This window comes from Anolis sagrei, chromosome 6 (genome assembly GCF_037176765.1).
Source record: "Anolis sagrei isolate rAnoSag1 chromosome 6, rAnoSag1.mat, whole genome shotgun sequence".
NCBI classification, from domain to species: Eukaryota; Metazoa; Chordata; class Lepidosauria; order Squamata; family Dactyloidae; genus Anolis; species Anolis sagrei.
Window position 1 is genome coordinate 69946884 of NC_090026.1, and position 25062 is coordinate 69971945.

Sequence of the window (25062 nt, forward strand, 5' to 3'; positions counted from 1 at the left end):
CCTTGTGAGCTGTTAGACAGCTTCTATCTATCTTTAGAGATCTTTAAACTGGCATTTGTAATCAGAATAGTGTCAGGAAGTAGCAGGCAAGAAAGTGAAATGAGACATAGAAATGTCTGGCTGTTAGGTAAATAAAGGAGTGTTGCCACCACTTCTCTCTTTTGTCTTGAAGCGGCAACAAAATGGGAATGTTTGTGTAGATAGAAATATCCATTCTAAAGTATTTGTCTTGGTGCATATTATTACTGGATTACATTACGGTGGCTCCTTATGCCCTTGCTACTGATGCACTCCAAAATGCTTAGAAAAACAAAACTGATTATCTGTTTACTTCTCTAAAAAAGTTGTACTCAAAAGTATGGTCTGTGGACCGGTGACATTGTAGGTTGTTGGTCCATGGTCAGTTTCCAGGAAAGAAAGAAACAGTTGTATCAGTGGGCATAAATATGGTACCAGTCCTTGCTATATTGAGAGGAAAACACTACTAGTGTCCCACATCAGATGGCTTTAGAAACAATTGTTTAAATCATTATTCCCAAATTAGAAGAATTCAGTGATTTGGATTCCAAGGTATTTCAACAAAAGGGCACTGGTTGAGGATAAATGTCCACATACCAGAAGAGTTGCGACAATGAGCCAGGATACCTAGATTGGGGAAAGACTGCTATGAGCATATTGATATCATGCTTTATTAGAAGTTTTTTTTCTTTTTCTTCCTGTCTTTATTCATGGAAAGTGTTAACAATGCAGCCATGCCATAGCTCACATCATTCAAAAAACCTCATGAGAGGAGGGGGATGGGAAGGACAGAGGACAGAGGAAGTTGGGAAGTTACCTTCCAAATATGTCCTTCTATTGATACATGCTATTTTTTTAAAAAAAGCAATATTTATTAAAATCAGCAATAAAAATCACCTAACAAGATAAATTATCAGTCTATTAATTAAAAACAATTTAAATGAACCTTACAATTTATTTATTTATTATTTATTTATTTCATTCACTTATACCCCGCCCTTCTCACCCCGAGGGGGACTCAGGGCGGCTTACAGGGAGGGCACAAATAGATGCCCAATTACACAACAAGTAATCCAAAAAATATAACAATTAGCAATTAGATTAAAACATCAATACCTAGTAAAAACATAAAACCTAAAACCATCTCATGTCAGAGTCCATATATCAGAGTCCATACATCCGTTCTACTCCGTTTGTCCTTGTCTATCGCCATGTCCTTGAATTAGTTATCAGAGTGACCAAAAGCTTGGTCCCACATCCAGGTCTTTAGTTTTTTCCTAAATGCTAGGAGGGAGGTCGCCGATCTAATCTCCCCGGGGAGTGAGTTCCACAGGCGGGGGGCCGCCACTGAGAAGGCCCTGCTCCTCGTCCCCGCCAGCCTCACTTGTGAGACTGGCGGGGTCGAGAGCAGGGCCTCCCCAGAAGACCTTAAACTTCGAGGTGGGATGTAGAGGGAGATCCGTTCGGACAAATACACTGGGCCGGAACCGTATTAGCTGTGATATCTAAATATCATACAAAACATATTTCCATAATCCTTGGTGCTGTGAAGGAGGTGAACACTTTTTGAAGTGTTCAATAAGGGAGAGCCACTTTTCAGTAAAAGGAACCATGCCATATCCAGCCATATTTTCACATTCTCCTCAAGTTTTTGTCAACCAACTATCCCATACCCATCCCCACCAGGGACCTGTCTACACGGACCATATGAGTTAGTTTGGGGGTGGATGGACTCCACATGGGACTCATTCACATTAATGCAAAAGTTAATGGATGTGAGATTTCCTCTCTATTCTGCAATACTTTTTTCAGGAATGTGAACTTTGAAAAGAGATATAGCCAACTGGGAGAATTGGGCACTACAGGCGAAAGTAGTTTTCCTCTAATTTTGGACAGTGATCTTTAAAAGAAATTTTGAATTGCACAGTAAGACAGCTATGTTTGAAATAACCCAAAAATGCTTTCATGCCTTCCTTTTGTACCTTAGTGGGAGGAGCAAGAAAGAACCCTGGAGGTGACTAGGGAAAGGTTCTTGAACATACTGCAAAATGATTGGACTGCAAGCATTTGGAAAAGAATGCTGCTATTACGAAAACCCAAAATAGAGATTCAGTCTCAATCTCTCTCCCTCACACACACACACACACACACACACACACACACACTCTGTGTGTGACAGAATACATAGGATATTAGGGGACTGCTGTATATATTTGTTTCAATGTTTGGACAAATCACCCATGATAACATGGTAAAATGTACATTAGAAAAGTTCTACTCAAAATAGGAATCCATAGTTCTGTGTTGCTCTACAAGCCATCTACTTTCAATCCCGTAGTAGAAAAAAAAACACTGGGCTCCTACATATGGTAGCTTGAGATACATTTGTTTAGATAATACTATTGATAAATGGATGTATAACTGGATGGTGGAATGAACCTGAAAAATGATCACCAATGTGTTATTCCTTCCATCCTGGAGAGAGGTGATAAATAGGCTGCCTCAGTACATATGAAAGAGATCTAGGGACTCAATATGAATCAACAATCTAATGTGGCACAAAAAAGCCACATTAGAATGACCCTAAACATCAGCAAATGTATAGGGCCAAAATCTAGGGAAGCAACAGTATAATTCTGTTCTGCTATAATCAGACTTTGTTTGTAGTGCTGTGCTTACTGCTTGGCACCACAGTTTAATTGAGATAAGTTAAAACATTTCCAGAGGATAGAGATTAAGATGGTAAACTGTCTAAAAACCAGTCGAGATAACTCAGCATTTTTAGTTTGGAGAAGAAAAGGTTGAGAAGTGATATGATAGCCATTGTCAAATATCCAAGGGTTATCAGAGAGACAATGAAGCAAGATTGATTTGTACTGTTCCAGAGCATAGGACTGAACCCCTAGATTTAACTGATAAGAAATGAAATTCCAAATAAACATTATGAATGACTTCCTCAAAGTAAGAGCTGTACTGTAGTGAAAGAGATTATTACTAGAGGTTAATGACTTGTCTTTCAGGTGGTTGATCTAGGTGGCCCTTTGTTTCCTTTGAAGTAATTCTGTAGTCCCTAAAGCAAAGGAACTGTAAAATTTTGTATCATAAATTCCCTCTAGTCTTCCTTCCACTCAACCCAGTGCTAGGTGTCGACAGATTATTTGAGTATATGTAGATATATGTGGTTTTTGTGATAGTGATGTGTGTGAAAGAGTGTACTGGCATTAAAACTTAGATAATGCCATTCAGCAATGACCAGAGATTCTTAGTTAAAATATTTATGATGTAAGAGAATATGTTAATAGAGTTATGCTGCCTATAGGCTGTCTGAGTCACACGAGTAAGACAGAGGCTAAATATGGGAGAGCATTAAATGCCATTAGTATTAGTCAGACTACTGTTATATGTTCCACTGTTTACTCCTACCATTTGAGTGAGGAAGAAATGCCAAGGGTCACAATGATCCTTTCATGGGCCTAGCACCCTAGTGAATAGATTGTTTCAACAAGTAAAAAATTCAGAACTTTCCCATCTAGGATCTGAACTGCCTTAAACAGGCCTCTTAGAAGAGACAGATATGTTTCCCCTTTAATAGTGGAAAGGAAAGTTTGCTTACCTTTCCTTGCTGAAATATCTTTTTGAAGTTCTTGTATCTGGCAGATCATGTCCATACTTCTATATTACTTTGTGTTGTGTGTGTGGTTTTTGACCATGTTATGTGTATTTGAACAGATGGTCCTTATAAGATAACAGTTCTTCTGCCTGGCTCAGTTATACTTTTTGCACTTAAATCCCCTCATACCTGCGGATTATAATCTCATCCCAACCATGTGTGTATGTGCCAGTGGAGGGTAACACTTTGTGCATGAGAGGAAATGGGCTGTAGTCCTCAAAAGCAAATGCCCCAAATGTACTAATCTTTAAGGTGCAGGTGGTTTAGCCATTTATGTGACTGTAGCAAAAATGAAAATCTATCACCCATTGAGGCATGTAAAGAACATCCCTCTTGACAGTAAATGGGATGTTATGGAACATGAATTGTACCCAGAGCAAAGGAAATGAGTGGAAGGTTTTCTAGCATAGCTGCTTTAGATGGGCACAACACTTGGATTTAACAATTCTAACAGGTTTAGTGAATTATTGTATTTTGTATTTATTAAAATTATATCATTTCCATAATTTGTTTCTGACCCATGCATGACTTCTTTTCCTTCCTTGCATTTTCAGTTTGCATCTGTACTTACATGTCATGGGAGTACAATGTGTTGTATTGTCTGCTTTCGTTTGGCATTTTCCACTCCCATTTGGTGTGAGTAAATGAAACTGTCTTTTCCTAGATTCCTGTCCAGGTCAGTTTTGATGAATCTACCTTTCTTTTTGTGGATTTTATATCTTTTTTTTTTTACCCTGGATACAGTAGTTAAACTGTTCTGTATGAAGAGATGTTTTGTTCCTGTGACCTATTTTTTCGTTGAATAAAATCTGTAACTGTATATCTAGGGAAACTCTTGCTGCACAAAAGCAGGCTTTGTTTGCTTCAGAATATTTAAATGAACAATACCACAACAAATTAATATTTTGATTTGTTCCCATTTGTTCCTATTTTTTCTTTCAGTGAGTAAATATTCTGTACATCTGTTTGTAGTACATGCTAATACAAATAAGGGCTCTTCTTCCATAAGCATCTATACTCTCATGTACAGAAAAGGATTGATAGCAAAATAAAAAATAGCTTGAATCCTAAGGGAGTTCATCTTAGAAAGCTCATGGAAGTTTCTTGTTCACTCCCAATACAGAACTTCAGGCCAAAATCTTCAGCAATCCTGGCTGACAGTCACTATGTTTCTGGAAAGCTGTCCTACAGAGTTCTGTTCCAGCCAATTCCAGCCAACCCATGTGCTCTGTGATGAATAATTGTTGGTGTCTGTATGGGGTTGCAGAAATGAAAGAGTAGCAGCACGACAAAATAAGCTTTGTATATCTTGGTAGGTTATTTCAAAATAAACATTCTGCTAGTAAGGTGGCAGTTGGGGCAATTTGAGGACTGAGCCATCTGAGTATTTCCAGTAATGTTCTGGTTGTATAATTTTGAGTGTTTCTGTCTGAGGTCAGTGCTTAGTGATTGTACAACAACTGTGCCATTTTAGACAGCAGGCTGGAGTTCATACAATTATAGGCTTTGTTATACCAAAGCAAAAGAAAATTCTTGCAGATCAACTGAGAACATAATGGCAGTACTGCTTGTCAGATAAAGAGCATTTAGCTTTTACAAGGAGGCTTTTCCTACCTTGCGACTTCCACGTAGTCCTCTGGCTGCAAATGGCAGGGGATTGTGTGGGTCCTCTACAGGTGAACTTGCAATATAAGGGTGAGAATTTATGGTCTGAAAGTTTGTATTAAAAGATTGTAGTGCATGTGAAAGAATAAATAATAAATGGAAGAGTAAGAGTCTACCCTGAACTGCATGGTTGTTGCCGAAGCCATTTTTTGTCCCTTACCTAGTTCTGACTTCACTAGAGCAACAGTAAGCCAACATTTGTCCTATCCCATTGAACATGTCATCTCTGCAGTAGAGCTAGATGGCATGTGATAGAAGAGCAAGGTCTCCAGCTGATAGCTCCTCCTAACCTCAAAGTCCTCATATCAAAGTCTCCCGCAGATAGCTTCTTCTTACGTTAAAGTCTCCAGCAGATATCTCCTCCTCAACTCGCTTCCCCAGGAAGCAAGCAAAGCAAAGAACCAGTAACCATAACAATCTCTTCTGCTGTTCTTTGTGTGAAATGAGTTTAACATTGAAGAAACATGTGTCAACCAACCTGCAAAAAATAGCTCCATTTGGGTGCATCTAGTCTGGGAAGGGGACAGGTTCAAAGCATATGCAGGAAGTAATATCCATGTTCTGAAACGTGACTTGGAGATTGTTTGAAATGAAAGTAACCACTACCTTCTAGTATACAGCAAATGGTGAGATAATAGAACACTTTTCTAGATTCCCTAATTTCCCTAGTTCTTAGAAAACAATAAAAAACTATAAGGCTCTGAAGTCTGTAATTACTACTTTTTTTTTTACTGAGGAATAATGTTTTTGTGCCAGTTTATGAAAATGGTGATACTTTTTCCCTCCATTGTATCCTCTTATATTTCAGAGGGTTTCACATTTTAATACTTCCCCACCAATGGGGAAATAAATCTTCCCACACACAGAAAAATAGCACATCAGAGAAACGGCATGATCAAACTGTTCTCTCTCTGACATTTTAAGTTTGTATGTATATGGAGATTTTCCCCCAACCAGAGAGCATTTAGATATTTACTTGTCAGTTGATATATTTAAACATGTATTTTTTAGGCCATTTGGCTTCATCAGAGCCAACTAGAAGATGTAATTTTAAACATTGTCAAAATTAAATGTAACAATATAAAGAATTATCTCTTTAGATTAACACCTTTTATACTTTTTGATTTGTGTGTGTGTGTTTTAAAATATGATCAGAAATGAAGATTTAATTCACATAGTCAGCCTCTTAGGCAACATCTTTGGATTTCACTGGGAATTAGCAGACTAATTAGCTCTGTGTAAATGTATCCAATGAACTAAGCCGATAGGCTGAATACTGTTTCATTCAATTTACTGAATATCCTTTTGCTTTAATTGTGCTCTTATGCACTGTTTCTTTACAGGCTCTTAAGTAATTGTTTGGGAATGGAGTAACAAAATTGGATTTTTAAGTGGAGAGCAGATATTTCCACTTACGTTTTGGCTGGCCTTCTGCCTTAGAAAGCTGATGCTTTTGGCAGCATTCCAGTGACACACATAGGAAATGCTTCGTAAGCCCCTGTCTGCCCATGGCATTTTCAGACATGTTGTTGTGACAGCTCTGGTTGGAGGCAAACCACAAGGCTTATGCCATTGTGAACTGCAGTCTGATAACACCACAGTGGTAAGAATATTTAGCATTTCTCCAGTTATAGGGAATCTAAAACACACCCGTTATTTTAGTAATCCTCAGATCAGGCATGGGGAACCTCAGGCTATGGGACAAATCTGGTCTTCCTGTTGTCCTAGTTTGGACTTTCCAGATGGCCATGTCCCTTCTCCCTGACAGCGTGATTTTTATGGTTTCACAACTTTTGTATGGATTTTTGCCACTATAAATTGAAATGCTTCTTCTGATATTTAGTTATTGGCAGTAACAGTTTTAAGGTAAATTATACTTGTAATCTTCACTTTCTTGCTTAGTGAAAGAATGCTGGCCCTGAATATTTATCGGAAATTGAAATTGGTCCCCCAGATGAAAGAGATTTCCTATGTTCGCCTACCAGTCAGGATAGCCAACTGTGGGAGATTAGGGGGCCACAGTAGCCCCCCCCCCAAGACCTTGAAGGGTCCTGTTATCTACTACCACACTCCTTGCAGTGCCCTCTACCTGCTATCAGAAATCTTCTAGAGAGTGTAGGGTGCACTTTTATTATGTTCTCCTTGAATCTTTTAGACCCAGGAAAGGTCTTTTTTAAAAAAAAAATCAGATACTGATCAGAAATCATATGCTAGTAACTTCCTGTTATAGAAAAATAGGCTGAAAACATGGCAAAAAACCACCTCTCACTTCCTTGGAGGTATTTGGGTAGAAACAGGTTTTTACAGAAACATAGACATAATGGGAGGGTCGCAAAAACTAGGTCTGGGAACCATTCTTTGCTTTCCCCTGCCTTACAACAATCCAGCCAAGACAAACTTCTTTCCAAATGTGTTTGACTGCAACACCCACCATCAAAAGCTGACATAAATATGATAATGGGTGTGGGTAATTTTCGTCTAACCCAGTGATTCCCAAAGTGGGTGCTACTGCCCCCTGGTGGGCGCTGCAGTGATCCAGGGGGGCAGTGATGGCCACAGGTGCATTTTTGTATTACCTGTCTAGTCTGAGTTCAATAAATAGTTTCATAATTTCAAACTTCAATGTTTCTAATTTACACCTTTCTTTACTATATTTTACAAAATACGTAGAAACATTAATACATATATTGTTCTGTTTAATTGCTATTAACATTTTAAAAAATTCCAGAGGGCACTGAGTAATATTTTTTCTGGAAAGGGGGTGGTAGGCCAAATAAGTTTGGGAACCATTGGTCTAACCAGACACTCATGGGTGTTAGTGAGTTGGGGTCATTAGTGGGCCTGGAGAAGATATAAGATTTAAACCTAAGCTGCTTATCTATTACTGCGTAATATTGCTCATAATGAGAAAGACTAATCTAGGTTAACATTATATCAATGAAATATTATATGTTCAGATGGTTTTGTTCTTGGCGCCATCATGGTTGGCCACCGTGCTTTTCAACATTCTTTCTGATTAAATGTATATCTCCACAGATAACAAATCAACTATTGGTTCCAACATTCAAATTCGGGATCTAGTTTCATAACAAATATTTCAGGGTAATTTAAGTGATTTTTTTCATATCAGAAGCAACTTGAGAAACTGCAAGTCACTTCTGGTGTGACAGAATTGGCTGTCTGCAAGGACATTGTCCAGGGGACACCTGGATGATTGATGCTTTACCATCCTGTGGGTGGCTTCTCTCATGTCCCCACATGAGAAGCTGGAGCTCACAGAGGGAGCTTCCCCTATCCCCTGGATTCAAACCTCCAACCTATCGGTCAACCAGTCCTCCCGGCACAAGGGTTTAACCCATTGCACCATCAGGGGCTCCTTTCATTTGAGTGAATGAAAACATTGTAGAAATGTCTGTAGATTCATTCATTACTGTACATTAATATAATACTTAACAATTAGCCATTTGATGTTTCTGTGTCTTTACAGAAGCATCTTGACATCCCACAAGAAGGTCCAAACACTTGTTAAATAAACAGAAAAGCAATTTGTTCATTCTGGTAATATTCATCTTATGGTCCTCATGTTATTATGTGCTGTTAAAAATAGTCAGAACCAACAGTTAGATTTCTTCCCATTTTCAGGGCCAAAGTATATCATCAAGAGGATGATAATCTCACTGTTTGTTTTTGCTTGTAAGTGCAGCACATGATGTGGTGTGAGTGAAATACACCCCAAGGGTATGCTAATCAAAGACATGCTATGGGTTCATATCGTCAAAGGCAAAGAGACAATGATCTCAGTCAACTCCTGTTGTTGTTAGGAATAAATTACATAATACCAGTCAAGGTTTTCTAAACTTTGTTAACATTTTGCCTCTCCTCCCTAATTTAAAAAGGAAACAACAACATGGGAATGTTTCAGACCTTGCTCTTAGTAGCTGTAAACTGGGATCTGTGGGATTTTTAAGGGTTCAGTGGGGAAGCTGCTGCATTCTGAGAACTAGATGCAAAAATTGTCTCCTTCCATTTCCTTTTTGCTATTTTGAATTTTGTCCAATCACAGTAAATTATAAGATAGGAATGTATTTTTTAAATGTGTGTGCTTTTTTCATTTTAGAATAATATAGTTTTCCATATAGATTCTTGAAAAAGTGATGAGCAGAGAAACAGACTCATTACGAACCACAGAATACTGTTGTTTTAATCAATCTTTTGAGCCTGGAATGTAGCTACAATTGAAAAATGAATTAATTAAATTGATGGCAATATGCCATACATTAGAAATGACTTGAGGCCACACAAGAGCAACATTTGCCTCCCTGTCGGTCATGTTGCTTAGTTAGCCACCTAAAAGTATGAATGTTCACTAATTGGACAAGAATGTGTACAATCATGGCTTGGAGCACAATCACTTAGGGCAGGACTTCCCTTTTCAGGATTTCAGCAAGCCATGCCTCTTTTTACCTTACTCCATTGTATTGTGGATGACACAATAACAGCCAAACATCCTGTTCACTTCTCATTAGTCACTCCGTTTTATGTTTTCTGATTTTTTTTATAGTTCTACAAACCTTGAGGTTCTACAGATACCTTCTCTTTGAGTAGGAATGGAGTTGTACAGCTTACCTAATTATCATCTCAGCAAATGAATTCACTTTCACACAGTACAAGATATATATAAGAGTTAAAAGAATTATGAAAATTATTAACATTGGTGTGTGTGTGTGTTGGGGGCGGGGGGAGAGATACAGGTGAAGTCAATACACTCTGGGAAAACAGCAACATAAAATGCAATCAATAAATAAACAGGAGAGGCCTTTACTAGTTAATACACCAGTGCTGGTTTCAACCATTACTTAACAACTACATGAATTGGCGCTGGTGTTTTAAAAGGTATGGGCGGGGGGGGGGGGGAGAATGAAGGGATGAAACTCGTGGGCTGCAGCCCCTCTGACACCAGGGCAATGGCAGATAGATACTTTATTAGGCATTGTCAAGGGAGAAAGGTGGAGTATAGATGCATAAATAAATAATCCAGTTTTTCAGGAAAGTCAGTTAATTCACTGAGGCCATAAATAAATAAAAATAATTATTAAACATTGGGGTTTTGGGAGCCACAACAGCCACTCTTGGAAGCTGCATATTAGGTCTGTGCGATCTATGAAAAACTGTTTCAATACTCATGTAATAGGGGGTGGAGGAAAATAATTTCTAAAGTGTTTACAAAATCGAACAGGGTCCATATTGTACATATAATGAGTTAACTACTTTTCTGTTCATTTTTCTTAAGTAATTGTGCCAATGGAGAAAATTCAAGGGCTCCTTTCTCCCTCATTGTTAGAGCTATTGCCATGAAACTTGCTATGATTATAGAACACAAGTTTCAGAACGTTTCACTCATCCACAGATTTTTGGGGAATTTTCAAAACAACTTAAAAACAACTACAAGAGCTATCTCCTTGAATATTCTATACAATGACACAAGATAACAGGGGATTATTCTCAAGTTCAGAAATATTCAGACATCTACTAGTTTTGGGGATTTAAAAAAAATTGACAAAAACTTTTTTTAAAGCCACAACAGCTATTTCATTAAATATCTTTAACCAATAGAACTTCAGTTTAGGGATTTCTTCCCATCCCAGCACAGATTTACTTAATAGTATTGAAGCATCAGTCAGTCCTATTTTTCAGATTCAACAAATTATTGAAACTCTGTCTGCTGCTAGGAGGGACAATCCTCCCCCGTCCTAATTTGGGCTTTCTGATGCAGAGCAGTATTCTAAGAAATGTAGTTTAGGGCAGGGTTTTTTGAATTCTGTGCCATAGGGTTCCTCACTTCCCAAACTACATTTCCCAGAATTCTGTGCTCTCTCAGTCTCTTTTCCAGCTCACTCAGCTCGTCCTGCCCTGCTGCTTTCCTCTCCTCATGGCAAGAGGCAGCCTATCTCTTCGTAATTTAAAGAGCAGCCTTTTTGGCTCCACCTCACTTTCACTGAAAACGAAACAGACTTCCAAGCATTACAGAATGCAAACAAAAAAGTATTGGATGAGTTTTGCTCATCAAATGCTATGTGTACTTCAGCTGCCATAGGATTTCCAGCTTGGTGAGGCCCTCCATTTTCTGGTTGGGAATTCTAAATGCCTTCTCAAAACTGCAGATTCAAGGATTCCACAGGATGCGACAATAGCAGTTAAAATGGAATCATAGTGCTTTGATCGTGCAGTGAGAAAGGGCACATTCCTAATTTAAATATGATGTGTTTCAAATCCTCTATAGTGATATTTAACTAGTACTAGTTGTCAGTGCAGATTCCTAATGTGAATACAATGTGTTTAAATCCTCTGAAGTGCTGATGACACTATTTAACATGATTTTTGTTCCTGGATTATAAATGTCATTTCCTAATCTATCATAAAAAACTTGGAAACAGTTTATTAAACTGTAAAAACTTTGTTTTTGTGGGACATCCTGCAGTACATTTTAATACAGTTTTTAATGAATATCTCACAAAATCTTAACAAATTCAACATAATTTTTGGCAGCCACAAAAACAAAGTTTCTCAACTTTAATGACTACTTTCAAAGTAAGTGCTACACAATTAAATAGGAAATAACACTTTTAAACCAGGAACATATTTTGTTTTCAAATTTTGTTACATAGTGTTATTACTGACCACTAGTAACCAGGCAACAGGCTGATAACAAATCTGAAGAAGTCCTGTTAATGTGGTTGAGTCAAGAGAAGGAATTGTCCCATAGTTCAAGGACTCTGTACGTTAATGAAATAATCTAACATTAGTTTATCAGAAAGAAAATTAGTCCCTTCCCTCCCTTCGTTCCATGTGAGACAATATTCTGCCTGTTTAAGGAATCAGAACCAGGGACACTTTGAAGTCCATATATTGTAATGTATATCTTAGCACCAGTGCTTTGTTTGAGAGGGAATGCAAACATGTGGTATCAGTTCTCAGTGGTTGGTTCCAGTGGTTTGAAGATTGCATAGTGCAGTTATGGAAAACAGATCACCGGAGGAATAACTCTGCAATGTTTCAGATGCTTAATGATAGGTTTCAGCAGACCTACATACTCTTGAACTATATGACATCAGTTTAGAGTCAAATTTCATTGGGTAATTTACTCATGGCTTTTATTTTGGATGCAGACTTTAAATTCCTGCTTGTTAGCTGGTAATAGCTGCAAAACAGGGATCAGATCTGAAAGGGAATGGACTGCCTCCATCATATTTTGCTTCCTTTTCAGGAAACAAAAGGCACTGAGGACACTTTTTCTAGTGACTTCCTATGGAAGAAGTGACCATCAAAATACTATTTATTCAAAGATATGGACCGGATGGAGAATCAGTGACAGAGAGACAGATTAGTAGCGAGGACTTCTTTAATCCTTTTCTTGCTAAAGTAATTCTTTGCACATATGCAGCCTAAATATGTAAAGAGGAGCCTCAGATTGAAATATGGGTGAGATCACCAAATGGGCACCATAAAAATATTCTCTCAGCAAAGATGCCATCTTATTGACTTGTACCTTTAACTGGAAAGAAGGCCCTGTCATTGAGGATACAAAGATGCAGATTGGAGCCTTTCTCCTCTAGAAAGTTGTTTTATACCGAATTAGTTCATTGTTACACCTACGTAGCTTGCATGTTGAATTAATGAAGATTTGGAATTGTGCAGACCTCAATGCTGTTGAAGTCTAACCAGCATATCCAGTGGTGAGAAATACTGAGAAATCCAGTGGTGAGAAATACTGAAATACTGCAGTCCTAATATTGATCACCACCACAAAATTACCAGAATGAGAGACCACTTTTCCTGAGACATGGCCTGGAAAACCAATGATACAGATGGTTGGGGCAGCTACAATGATCCCTTATTATTGGCTATGCTTGACAAAATCAATATGCGATACATTACACTATGTAATATGATTTTTGTTTCTTGGTCATTATCTAATTGGTACTATCATAAAAAGATGGAAAAAGTTTATTAAACTGCAAAAATATTGTTTTAGCAGAACATCATGAAGCACATTTTGCCATAGTTTTCAATGAGTATCTCATAGAGTTTCAACCAATTCATCATTTTGAATTGTAGCAGCCACAAACGTTTCTGGAGTATAACAACTACTTTCAAAGTTAGTACCGCCCAATTAAACGAGAAATAACACATACAAACTAGAAACAGAATTTTTCAAATTTCGTTACATCGTTTTATAGCAGTGTCTGGGGTGCTTCAGGTCTTTGCCATTACAGGAAAATCCTGCAATCAAATCAAGGAGTTTTTAAAACAACAATAAAATTGTGTACTTAAATTACATTATGCATATTGCTGTTACTGTGTGCCTTCAAGTTGTTTCTGACTCACAGTAACTCTGAACGTATTATAAGGTTTTATAGATATGATTTGTTCTAAGGGGATTTGTCCTTACATTCCTCTGAGAATGAGAAGTGCATAACTTGCCCAAGGTCACCCAGTGGGCTTCCAGGGCTGGGATTCACATGCTGGTGTCCCAGAATTGTAGCCCAGTGCTTAAACCACTGCACCATGCTGGCTTTCATAGTGCAGATTTCTTTAAAAGTTATGATTCTATCATTTGTTCAATTTTTTCAGATTACAGGTGCAACTTTTTTCTTGTGAAGTGTTGAGGAATCCCATATACAGTGCTGGGTGTTACCTTTGTTACACAAAACCATCATGTCTCAAAAGAATGGCCAAGCTTTATAATCCATGAATCAAGCAACTTTCTGTATTTCTTCAGTTCCAAGATTCACTTCCCCCATATATAAACATCTCTAAAATGGGATGTGTATTAGAAACATAGGGGTATTTTGTATATTTTTTGGTGGTAAAGGTAAAGGTTTCCCCTTGACATTAAGTGTAGTGAAGTCTGACTCTGGGAGGTGGTGCTTATCTCCATTTCTAAGTTGAAGAGCTGGCGTTGTCTGTAGACACCTCCTAGGTCATGTGGCGTGACTGCATTGAGCGCCATTCCTGCCAAAGTGGTAGCTATTGATCTACTCACATTTGCATGTTTTTGAACTGCTAGGTTGGCAGAAGCTGAGGCTTACAACGGGAGTTCACACCGTCCCGTGGATTCGAGCCACTGACCTTCTGGTCAGCAAGTTCTGCAGTTTAGCAGTTTAACGTGCTGCACCACCACGGCCCCTTTTTGGTGGCGGTGGTAGTACTGAAATTAGGGTGCATTTTACAATCAGTTGCATCTTACAATAGAAAAGTGGTTCTCAACCTGTGGGTCCCCAGATGTTTTGGCCTTCAACTCCCAGAATTCCTAACAGCTGGTAAACCGGCTGGGATTTCTGGGAGTTTCTGTTCAAAACACATGGGGATCCAAAGGCTGATAACCACTGCAATAGAAGAAAGATGGTAGTTACTAGAAAAAGGTTCATTGGTTGTATGAGGAAACTGTTTTGAGATTCTGTGCTCTGTCCACGAAGCCTGTGCAGTTTGGAAAAATCATAGTTTGTGAGGGGCCTTGGTTCTTATTACTTCTATGAATCATGGCTTAAATACAAAGCCAAGGCAAAAGTATCCGAATTCTGCTAGGTAAAATAATTCTAGGGTTGAAAAATATACACATTTGCAATGATTGTTAGTAAGTGCATACTTCAGCAATATATGCATTAATCTTGGTGTGCAGTGGATAGTGCCGAGTACTTGCTGCCAGATCAGCTATTTCTGTCTACAGTGCATGATTTATGCAAATCTGTTTCCAAACACAGGAGAATGTATTATGGATTGTTGATATTTTGAACTTTTTCTTTTCAGAACCGTAATGAAATAAAAAACGGAGCGATACTTCGATTAACTACATCTCCAGTAAGTTACTGATACGTTTTCATTCTTTTAATGTTCCCACTTTGCCCAGTGCTATGATGACTTCAGTATATATATATTTAAAATTATGTTAATAAATGTGAGCCCTTACCTAAAGGCCAGTTATTCTATTACCTTAATGATTTCTGAGGAGTTATCAATTAGATATTAAAATTAGCTCGTAACACATTCTGTAGAAAAAAAATGTTTGTTTCTTTGGACCTCCTGATGACGTTCAGCAGCATGGAGCGTTTTCTTGGTGCTGAGTCAGATCTTGTGGGAACAAAATACAAGGTTGCTCCTCTTGGTTTTCATTAATTCATGTGCTCTTCTTGCCAAAGCAATTAGGTTCATAGCAAAGACAGCACGTTTCCTTTCCCAGTAAAATGTAACACCAAAATAAGAGTCATACTTCAGTCCTATATATTCTTACTCATTTGAAAAGTATAGAACTTACTTCCTGATTAAGTCTATATTGTACTTCAGCCATAAAAGATTTTAATAATTTAAATGTTAGTGAATTAAGAAATTAGATTGAGCAACTTAATAAAACCAAGCTTCTCATCCACCTCCATTACAAGACAGTCTTATCATGGTATTTCTCTTGCTTTTAAAATGTTTGGGTGAGTCACAATTTTAAAGATGCATCATTACAAATAAGTCTGCTCTTTTATTTTCTTTGCCCTATTTTCAAATTTCATGTAACTATTTATTATGTTAGGGGTTTAGTTGCTCCCATTCAGAAACCTGCAGGTGAGATCAGTTTCCTAGGTTACAGCAGGTACTTGATGAAATTTTCTCAATTTCTTTCTTCCTGTTATGCTTCTAAATCATTCATCTTTTTTTCTCAGAAACAATATGCCTCCCCCTCCTCCCAATACATTGATCAGACTTCTAGAATCTATCAGTCTCATTCTGGATTTTTATGTACTGCCTCTTGTAGTGTTTTCATGGTTTGAGCTCCTTGTGAGGTTTTGAGATAGTAGTCTCCCACATCTTTTCCACTTCTATCTTGATGAGGACACCTTTTGCCTCTTCCATAGAGTTTGTCTTAATAGAAAAACAGCAAGTTATTGGCCAAAACCACCAAAAATTTAAATATTAAAGGAATAGTGTTCATTATAAAACAAATATTTTTCAATCATATCTGAATTGGTGGCAGAGAGGGAGGGAATAACTAATATGCCAGTCTAACAGAACTCTTCACTTATGCTTAAACAAAAAAATTCTAGTACTAATATTGAAAATAACAATGATAATAATTATTTTTATTTACATTCTGCTCTTCTCCCTGAGGAGACTCAGAGCGAATTATAGCATATAAACAGACACAGGCAAACACTCAATGCCTTCTTACAATGAAACACAAATAACAGACACAGGCAAAGGCTTTTCCTTTTCATTTCCATCTCTGGAGGCGGTGCTCATCTCTGGCTCTGGGGGAGGTGCTCATCTGCATCTCCTGGTTGTGTGGCTGGCATGAGTGCATGGAGAGTGTTTTTGCCTTTTCCCACCAAGGCAGTACTTATTGATCTACTCACATATGCATGTTTTCAAACTGCTAGTTTGACAGGTGCTAGGGCTAACAGTAGGAGTTCATCCCATCCTGTGGATTCGAACTGCCAACCTTCATGTCAGGATTTCAGCAGCACAAGGGTTTAACCCATTGCGCCATCTGCATAAATAAATGATTATTTCAACATCAATCATGCTGATAGTGTTTATTGTTTCACAAGCCAAATAAGTGTCTCCTCCTTCAGGTTTGCTCTTCCTTGAATGTATCAACCTTTAAAAATGTATTTTAAGCTTCATAAACAGTTTTAAAACAGTTGCAAGTCTTCTCTGGACAGTGAGGGAAGTCCAGAACCTAAAAGGTAGGTAGGTAGTGCTGAGTGGGGGATGTTGGAAGTTCTCCTAAACTCCAGTTTTGTGTGAGTTCAGTATTACTTAAATGTTTTCCATATTTTTGACTATGTGGGAACAGTTCACATTTTTTAACATAGTTAAAAATAGCAAGAAAAGCTTTTAAATGTGTTTTTTTTTCCTGGTTCTCTGCAGAAAGTGTATTTAAAAGTAAAATAACTTCTTCAAATATATCTGAGATCAGATGCAGATATTTATCATGTATTTTGGTCATTCGTATTGCTAAAAATGTCTTTTTATTTTGGAAGATATTGAAAAGGAGATGAGAAGATGCATTTTGCTATTGAATACATGAATAATAATAATATTATTATGTTGTGCGCAGATGATAGTAGTAGAAAATGTAGAATTAATTTTACACAAATAACAACTGCACAAATAGAACAGTTAAGGAGGATATGGGATTTGCTTCTATACTAAAGTTGTCAAGTTTTATTATAATATGCTAAGATAAGATAAATAGTTGCTTTATATAGAAAGAATAATCTTTATATATTGTTGGAACGGTAAAGTTCAGGTGAAAATGTATACATACATTTTATATGTGTGTGTCCATGTGCTTTAAAATAACCTTTCAGTAAATATATTATCTCTCTGTTCACTGGCATATCATTGAAAATGATAGTATGTTTCCCTTGTTAAAAAGATTACCTTAACCAGCTTTATGACTGTGGGCTAATCAATTAGATATCTTTCCTTTAATTCCTTTTTAATTATCTAAAAACATTTGTCCTCTCAAATTTTGATGGTTTTTTCTTCAGTCCTTTGAAGTACATGAATGCAACTGAAGAAGTTTATTATACAAATCCAAATCAATTTGGTTAATGCTTAGGCAGAAAGGCTTTTAAAAAGTACATTTTCATCCATAATATACTTTACTTATGCCCAGTAATCCATTTCCTTCATAAAGCTCAAACTTCTCAGCACAGTTAATTTGAGTTGTCGGGATGAGATGACAGTGTGAAGCAGATTGCTTTTCATTGGTTAGTTCAGTGTAAAGTATGACGAATTAGCCTCCATTGTTGCTTGCCTTCTTGGCTGTGGGGGATTCACCACGTGGCTGCAGCCCGTGTACATAGCAAAAAGATGTGACTAATTTATCTGCATAACATGACGAGAGATACAATGCTGGATTTCATTACGTTCTGTCACAAGGCAGTGTTTAAGGCATGCTGCAATGGTTTAGAACAAAGTCACTTTCTTGTCCTTTCATAAATGTTAATTTTTTCCTTCCACTTTAGCATCGTTCTATTAAAAACAAAAATACATTAAGACATGAAGTAAGCCAGCCCTACATAGATGGAAAGACCATACTTCCTCCCTGGCCAGTCTTGTCAGTGTCAACAATGTCAGTTCCATTTGAAGTCTGCCACAGTTACAACCTTGAAACTTTGAAATCCATTTCATTTTCTTAGCCTTGGGAGAGATCAATAATTTTGGGGTATGCAATATGGCACTCTTCAGATGCTTTGGGCTACATCTCCCATAATAACCAAGTTTTAGTCGTGCTGACTGGCTGTCCTGGTGTGGGTTAGGATGGTATATGAAGAAGTGACCAACTGCACAGAGTTTAGGAGCCAATTTTCTGCCTGTGGGACCCTCTAGAGTAGGGGTCCTCAAACTTTTTAAACAGAGGGCCAGGTCACAGTCCCTCAAACTGTTGAAGGGCCAGATTATAATTTGAAAAAAATTGAATGAATTCCTATGCACATTGCACATATCTCATTTGTAGTTCAAAAAAAAAACCCACTTAAAAAAATACAATAATTAAAATGAAGAAATTTTTTAACAAATATAAACTTATTAGTATTTCAATGGGAAGTGTGGACCTGCTTTTGGCTGATGAGATATGGTTGTTGTGTGCTTTCAAGTCATTTCAGACTTAGGTTGACACTGGGTGAGGGCTGGGTAAATGACTTTGGAGGGCCGTATCCGGTCCCTGGGCCTCGCTCAGGGTCAACCTAAGTCTGAGACGACTTGAAAGCACACAACAACAACAACAATTGAGCCTCCCTGCTCTAAAGCCTGTTTGGATTGGCAAAAGCATCCCCCCCCCCCAAACAAAAAAGCCCAGGGAAATTGGGCCAAGCATCTGATCTGGAAGAAGTTCTATTTTGTTATTGTCCTCAAAGAAAGATAGCTTATTTTGATCCCAAGTCCTGAATGAACTACACAGTCTACTTTCCTGTTCCTGAAAGCACAAATTACTGTGTACTCCTTGGAAACTGTTCATGGCACATCTTCTTTTTTAATGCCACAGTGGAAGGGGGAGAGAGTGTCTGTGTTCCACAGGAGTGCATATACAGCACTATGGCAACAGGAATTAGTATGAGTGAGAGTGCAATACTGAATGAACAGCATATCCATCTATCAGTCATGACAGCAGCCAATTCTTATGTTAGCCAATTGTCATATGAGACAATCTTCAGGGTTGTTGTTGGTTTAAAACAAGGAAAACATTTGTTTAATATCAGTGAGCCATTATTCATTTCTTCACTGGTTCTGTTTTGTTGAGCCTTGTCGCATGAATTCCACGAAATTGTTGATTAATGAGAACCTTTTAATTTAAGAACCTTGTAAATTATCTTAATTTGTGAAACTATTACTGAATCCCCCCCTCCCAACCCTCTCTGGTCATTCTACAAAATATTCATGGTGCCTTACAATAAAAAAATTAATCCCTACACTGTGATAAAAGCAAAATGTCAATGAACCAATGACATTCTTAAAACATGCAGAATATATAGAAATGTCAGTACCAGCAGAACATTACAAAGAATGTAGCCTAGAATAAGCAGACTGAGATGGAACATTGAAAGTACAGGAAACTTCCTTACGCAGAGTCAGACCATTTATCTCCATTTTTCCAGCACTGACTGGCAGTAGCTCTCCAGGGTTTCGGATATTTAATCTTTCCTAGATTTACATAGATTTGATAATGATAGAACTTGGGACTTTTTTGCAAATGACATAGGGACTTAGGAGTTTATCACACAAGACTGCTAAGGCATAATTGCAGCAGCATAATAGTGCCAGTTAATGGGGCTTACCACATGACATTGTGGCTGTCCTGTAGTGCTTGAATTGTAATGGATCATCTTTTTTCATTGCTCTGAAAACCCATCAATGAATCCAGTCCCGATGTAGTTCTGCCACTCTTTCTTGTGCGATAACTTACTTCTGCTGCAGTCCCAATACTGTAAAGTGGAGGGAGGTATAATAGTGCCAGTTAATGGGGCTTACCACATGACATTGTGGCTGTCCTGTAGTGCTTGAATTGTAATGGATCATCTTTTTTCATTGCTCTGAAAACCCATCAATGAATCCAGTCCCGATGTAGTTCTGCCACTCTTTCTTGTGCGATAACTTACTTCTGCTGCAGTCCCAATACTGTAAAGTGGAGGGAGGTATTGCAAAAATACTGAAGTTGCATATTAGCACAGTTGCAGTATAATGGGGGTGGGGGAGTGTTAAAAAGTACACATGTGCTGGTTGGGGCAAACATGTAGGGATCATGGGAGTTTACATCAACAGAGTGCCAGCTTTGTACGATTACACCAAGATGTGAAAGAGACAGCTTCAATAACAGCATGTTTCCACTTGCTTAAACAATGCAGTGGAAATGATACAACTGGCTGATGTGATAAAGTCCTTAATGGAAGGCTGCAGGAGATAGGTGGAGTTGTTGAGATATTTTGTATAGAATATGAAACAGGTCAAAGGAACCTTCTCCTGTTGCTGTACTGCAGCATCACAGTGCCAGACTAGCAACCCCGTAGCCATCCCTGCAATGAGAGCTTAAAAGGAGGTACAATCTTGTTCAAAGTAAAATGTGAAAATCGAATGGCTCTAGGTTCTTCAAAAGGGGTTGAGTTTGTATCTGAACTGTATGTAGCGTTCCACTGATATGTAGAAAAAGCATGCTGGCGATACTTTGGTCCCTTTGAAGGGTGAAAGCCAGCTTTTTCAACTGATCTCAAAAAGGAAAAAAAGCATGATTAATGAAGTGACAGAAGTAGTATTTCATCCAGGGTAATCTTCCAGGAAAATGGGTTTGGTAGAGCACAGTGCCTTTCATATTTGTGGAAAGACTCAGGGCCAGCCCAAGCTAGTACCTGGATGGGAGACTGGCAAGGAATAACAGGTTATGTAGGCTATATTTCAGAGGAATCACAAACTGGTACTGAAAAGCATGAATTAGGATCCACAGGCAAAAGAAAAAACTGTTTGTCATCTGCTTTTTGATAGTTGTAATTTATTCTTCAAAAATGTTTTATGGTTTTTCTGTTTTTGTAAAAGAAGCTAAACATGTTTCGGCCTTTATATTCTTGATTGGCCGCCTTCAGGGGCTGTACATTCAATCTATAAACTGCAGAAATTTATGGAGTTGCTAACAATTTCTCTTCATATAACTGGACTATTACACAATTAAAAAGATCCCCCCTAAAAAACCTTTTAAGAATAAAATACAGCCAGTGATTAGCATGTGAAGACTTGTTTCTTCCTTTGCCTGTTTATTTCAGGAGAAAGAACTACCAAAACAACCTCTGAGTATCCCTTGCTTATGAACACCCTATGAAAGGCAAGTTGAAGCCATATAATAATTGTAATAAACTTTATTTATAGACTACCCTATTTCCCCGAAAGGACTCAGGGCAGTTTCCAACAAATATGGCAAACATTCATTGCCCAAAGAAAAACCATACAAACAGTTTACATCAGGACAAGAAAACAACATAGCTATAACTTAATATTCAAAATAGCAAAAAATAAAAATAAGAAATAAAATAAAACTAAAGTAAAACCGTCATAAAATTTAAAAAACCCCTGATAAAACACACTAAAAATAAAATATAAAACCGAATTCAGGAGTGCTTAAGATGGACCTAATCAATTAAAAAGGGTTGGGTGAGGGATAATGCAAACAGCATATCATAGGGCTGGGGAAGTGGATGAAGTGCAGAATAGAGGACTATCTGATGACCTAGGGACTGGGTTTAGGGACCAGCGGTGATCCTAGGATCCCACTATCTCCATACCTGTAAAGTCTGGATCTTACAGGAAAATCCAGGCCTTTGCAGGCATTTTTAAAGCTGGAATAAACCTGGATAATCAAGTTTATTCCAAGTTGAACTGCATTAGCCTGGAGCATCATTTGGACATTCCAGGCTAATCCATTTCCTATGCCACAATATGTAGGTGTTTATATGGGATCAGAGTTGCCTTTGTCCTAAATCAGATGCATTATCTTGGGTCATACACTAATCTTTAACAAAACATAATAGAGACAATTCCAAGGAATTGTTGCTGATCTGGAATCCATTGGGGGGGGGGGGGCAGTGAATAAGAGTGAGCATTGTGTTTCTTTACTCCACCTTTTTTTGATACTCCACTTCTCTATGGATGATTAGTTCCCAATTTCCCATCTTGATCACTTGGAGTTAGCTTCCAAGTTTTTTTTATATGTTCCTACACAAATTTAACTAACTGTAGTTTGTTTCTTTAAAAAAATGCGGATGTTTCTGGAGGCCTGTCTTCACCCACCCCAGAAAGCATGCCCTATCTGCCACCCCTCAAGCCCCCAGATCCCTTAGAAAAGTAATAAAAATGATGTGCCAGGAGAATGAGTGGGGGAGCGATTTTCCTCCCTCCTCCCCCTGCTCTCCTAGCGGGGGGAGGCCGGAAAAACCGGCCAAGGCTTCTAATGGAGGATGGGTAAGTTTTTATTACTTTTCTAAGGGTTCTGGGGGCTTGGACAGAGGGTGGTGGATATTCCCATAGTTTACTGAGCTTATTTAGCCCAGTAAACTGTGGGAATGGTGTCTGGACTGTAGTCCAGACACCAGAAATAGTGGATTTATCCCGCACCGTCTAAGAAGGCGCAGAATAAAGCCACTATCAAATTAATTCACTAGAAAACAGAGTTTTCCTGGTTTGTAGCAAATTAATTTGGGACTGCCCCTCCTGGACAGTCCCTCCTTTATTGCGGGAGTTCCCGCAATAAAGGTCCAGTCTGGACCTTACTTCAAATTTCTCCTACAGTGGAGCTTACCTTTCCCAGTGAAATTCACCTGGCTCCAATATGCAATTGTTATAAGAAGCTGGAAAAAGTTGGCTATAAAAAAGGCTTGAAATATCATACAAATACTAGCTGCTAGCAGGGCAGCCAGGGAGAGATTAGAAAATTGTTTGAACTTAACAGCATGGGATAACTGGATGGTAACTCATCAGGTGTTCTTTGGGTACATCCTCCAAAATGGTAACACTTGGTTATACTTTCTATAAATATGTGCTTCTTTGTTTTAAATGCCAATCATTTGAAATCTCAATTCTCGCATTTTTTAATTTAAAAGTGCTTGTTTATTTGATAGACACTGGAAATTAAGGTCTGTGTTTCTTCTTTTTTCACCCTCACCCCATTCCTTCTCTTTTATTTAATGTTCTGCCTTTGGTGAGGCGCAAAATGCCCTTCAGCTCCATGAGAGGATCCAGTCATCTAGTATGGACGCCAAGTTGGAAGCACTGAAAGACTTAGCTAGCTATTCACGTGATATAACGTTTGCTCAAGAATTTATCAATCTAGATGGTATTTCACTCCTAACACAGATGGTGGAAAGCGGCACCGAGTAAGTATTTTTATGTAACAATAAAATTTCCATTCTTTTTCATGCTTCTATTGTTGCGATAAAGTCATGTTTGATGCGTATTTAGAAATTGTTATTTTTTAAATAGTCAAAATGCAAGGATTATAGGCAAATTGTTCTGTAAAAATGGGGGGGGGGGGGGAGAGATGGGACAGACGGATGGACCAGGAATATCTGAAGCGGAAGAGAGTGGTGCAGCTCCAATCTCCAGAACAGGGTTACCCACCATGGTCCCTGAGGAAAAGGAGGAGGAATCAGCCCCTTGTGACACTACTGTCTGTGGTTCCTGACTCTTTTCTTCTTCCTGCATACTTCAAGTGTCTATTTTGCCTGTACAAAGGAAGAGAGATCCTAAGGTGAACAGAATACATGGCAAACAAGTAGACAAGGAAGAATTGGGCCCATACATGCTTGCAATGTCATTTATTTTGAGGATTGGGTTTTCCCTCATCTCCCTGTGTCTTATGTTTTTCTCTTACTCCCCCACCCCCAACCCCCGATACCTCCATTCTTTTGCCTGGACAAAACAGGCATTCACAGAACACAGGAGGAGGAAGATGAGGCAGATATGCAATTTAAGTGAAGTGGTGTGTGGAGCCAACTCCACACATGGCAGCTTCAGAAGGCTTCAGAAGGCTATAGTTCTGTTAACATGAATGGGAACTTTATGTGGGTTTTGTAAATGAGAACTATGTGAACACTCTAATAGAGGAAAGTTTACGTTTGCTGGCTGCCACTAAAAATTTTGAGACCAATTAATCTATTCAAAACCAATTATAAATGCTTGAGACTACACAGTATTTAAAAGTATGGGCAGTGTGAAGTGTACTTTAAAAAGATCTAGGAAAACCAACAGAAAAATTTATAGTAATTCCAAGATGTGTTATCCAAACTTCATTTCTTCTTAACTGTCATTTGGGTTATATTTAAGTTACATTTCTGCCTTCGGTGGGTTGGAACCAGACTATGTTGAACCTTTTAAGTCATCTAACACCACAAGTCAGCATGACTTGAGCCCAGAACAATTTTGGAATTACTGGATTGAATGTTATTGGGGAGGGGGGGTGGTTATGCATTCTGAGTGATGAGAAATGTTGACTTAAGAGGATTTTGTAGGCCAGGACTTCGATCGCAGAGGGGCAAGAGATGACATCTTCCTAGGCAACTGCTTTAAATCACTGTTTTCTATGCAACATACAAGCCCATGAGTCATCTCTACCCATGAATGCAGTCAGAAGGCATTACCCAATCCCAAATACCTTTTAACAAAAAAGAAAGTTTAAAACA

The 25062-nt window shown here is 38.2% G+C and overlaps 1 protein-coding gene across 2 annotated transcripts in view; it reads left to right on the forward strand.

Moving 5' to 3' along the window:
* Window positions 1-25062, forward strand: part of ELMO1 (engulfment and cell motility 1) — a 341069-nt gene that overhangs the window by 87148 nt on the left and 228859 nt on the right. For both annotated transcript variants that reach the window (XM_067470179.1, XM_060781614.2), the window contains exons 5-6: window positions 15161-15211; window positions 23588-23757. In XM_067470179.1, coding sequence (XP_067326280.1) covers window positions 15161-15211; window positions 23588-23757 — 221 coding nt within the window. The remainder of the gene's footprint in view (window positions 1-15160; window positions 15212-23587; window positions 23758-25062) is intronic.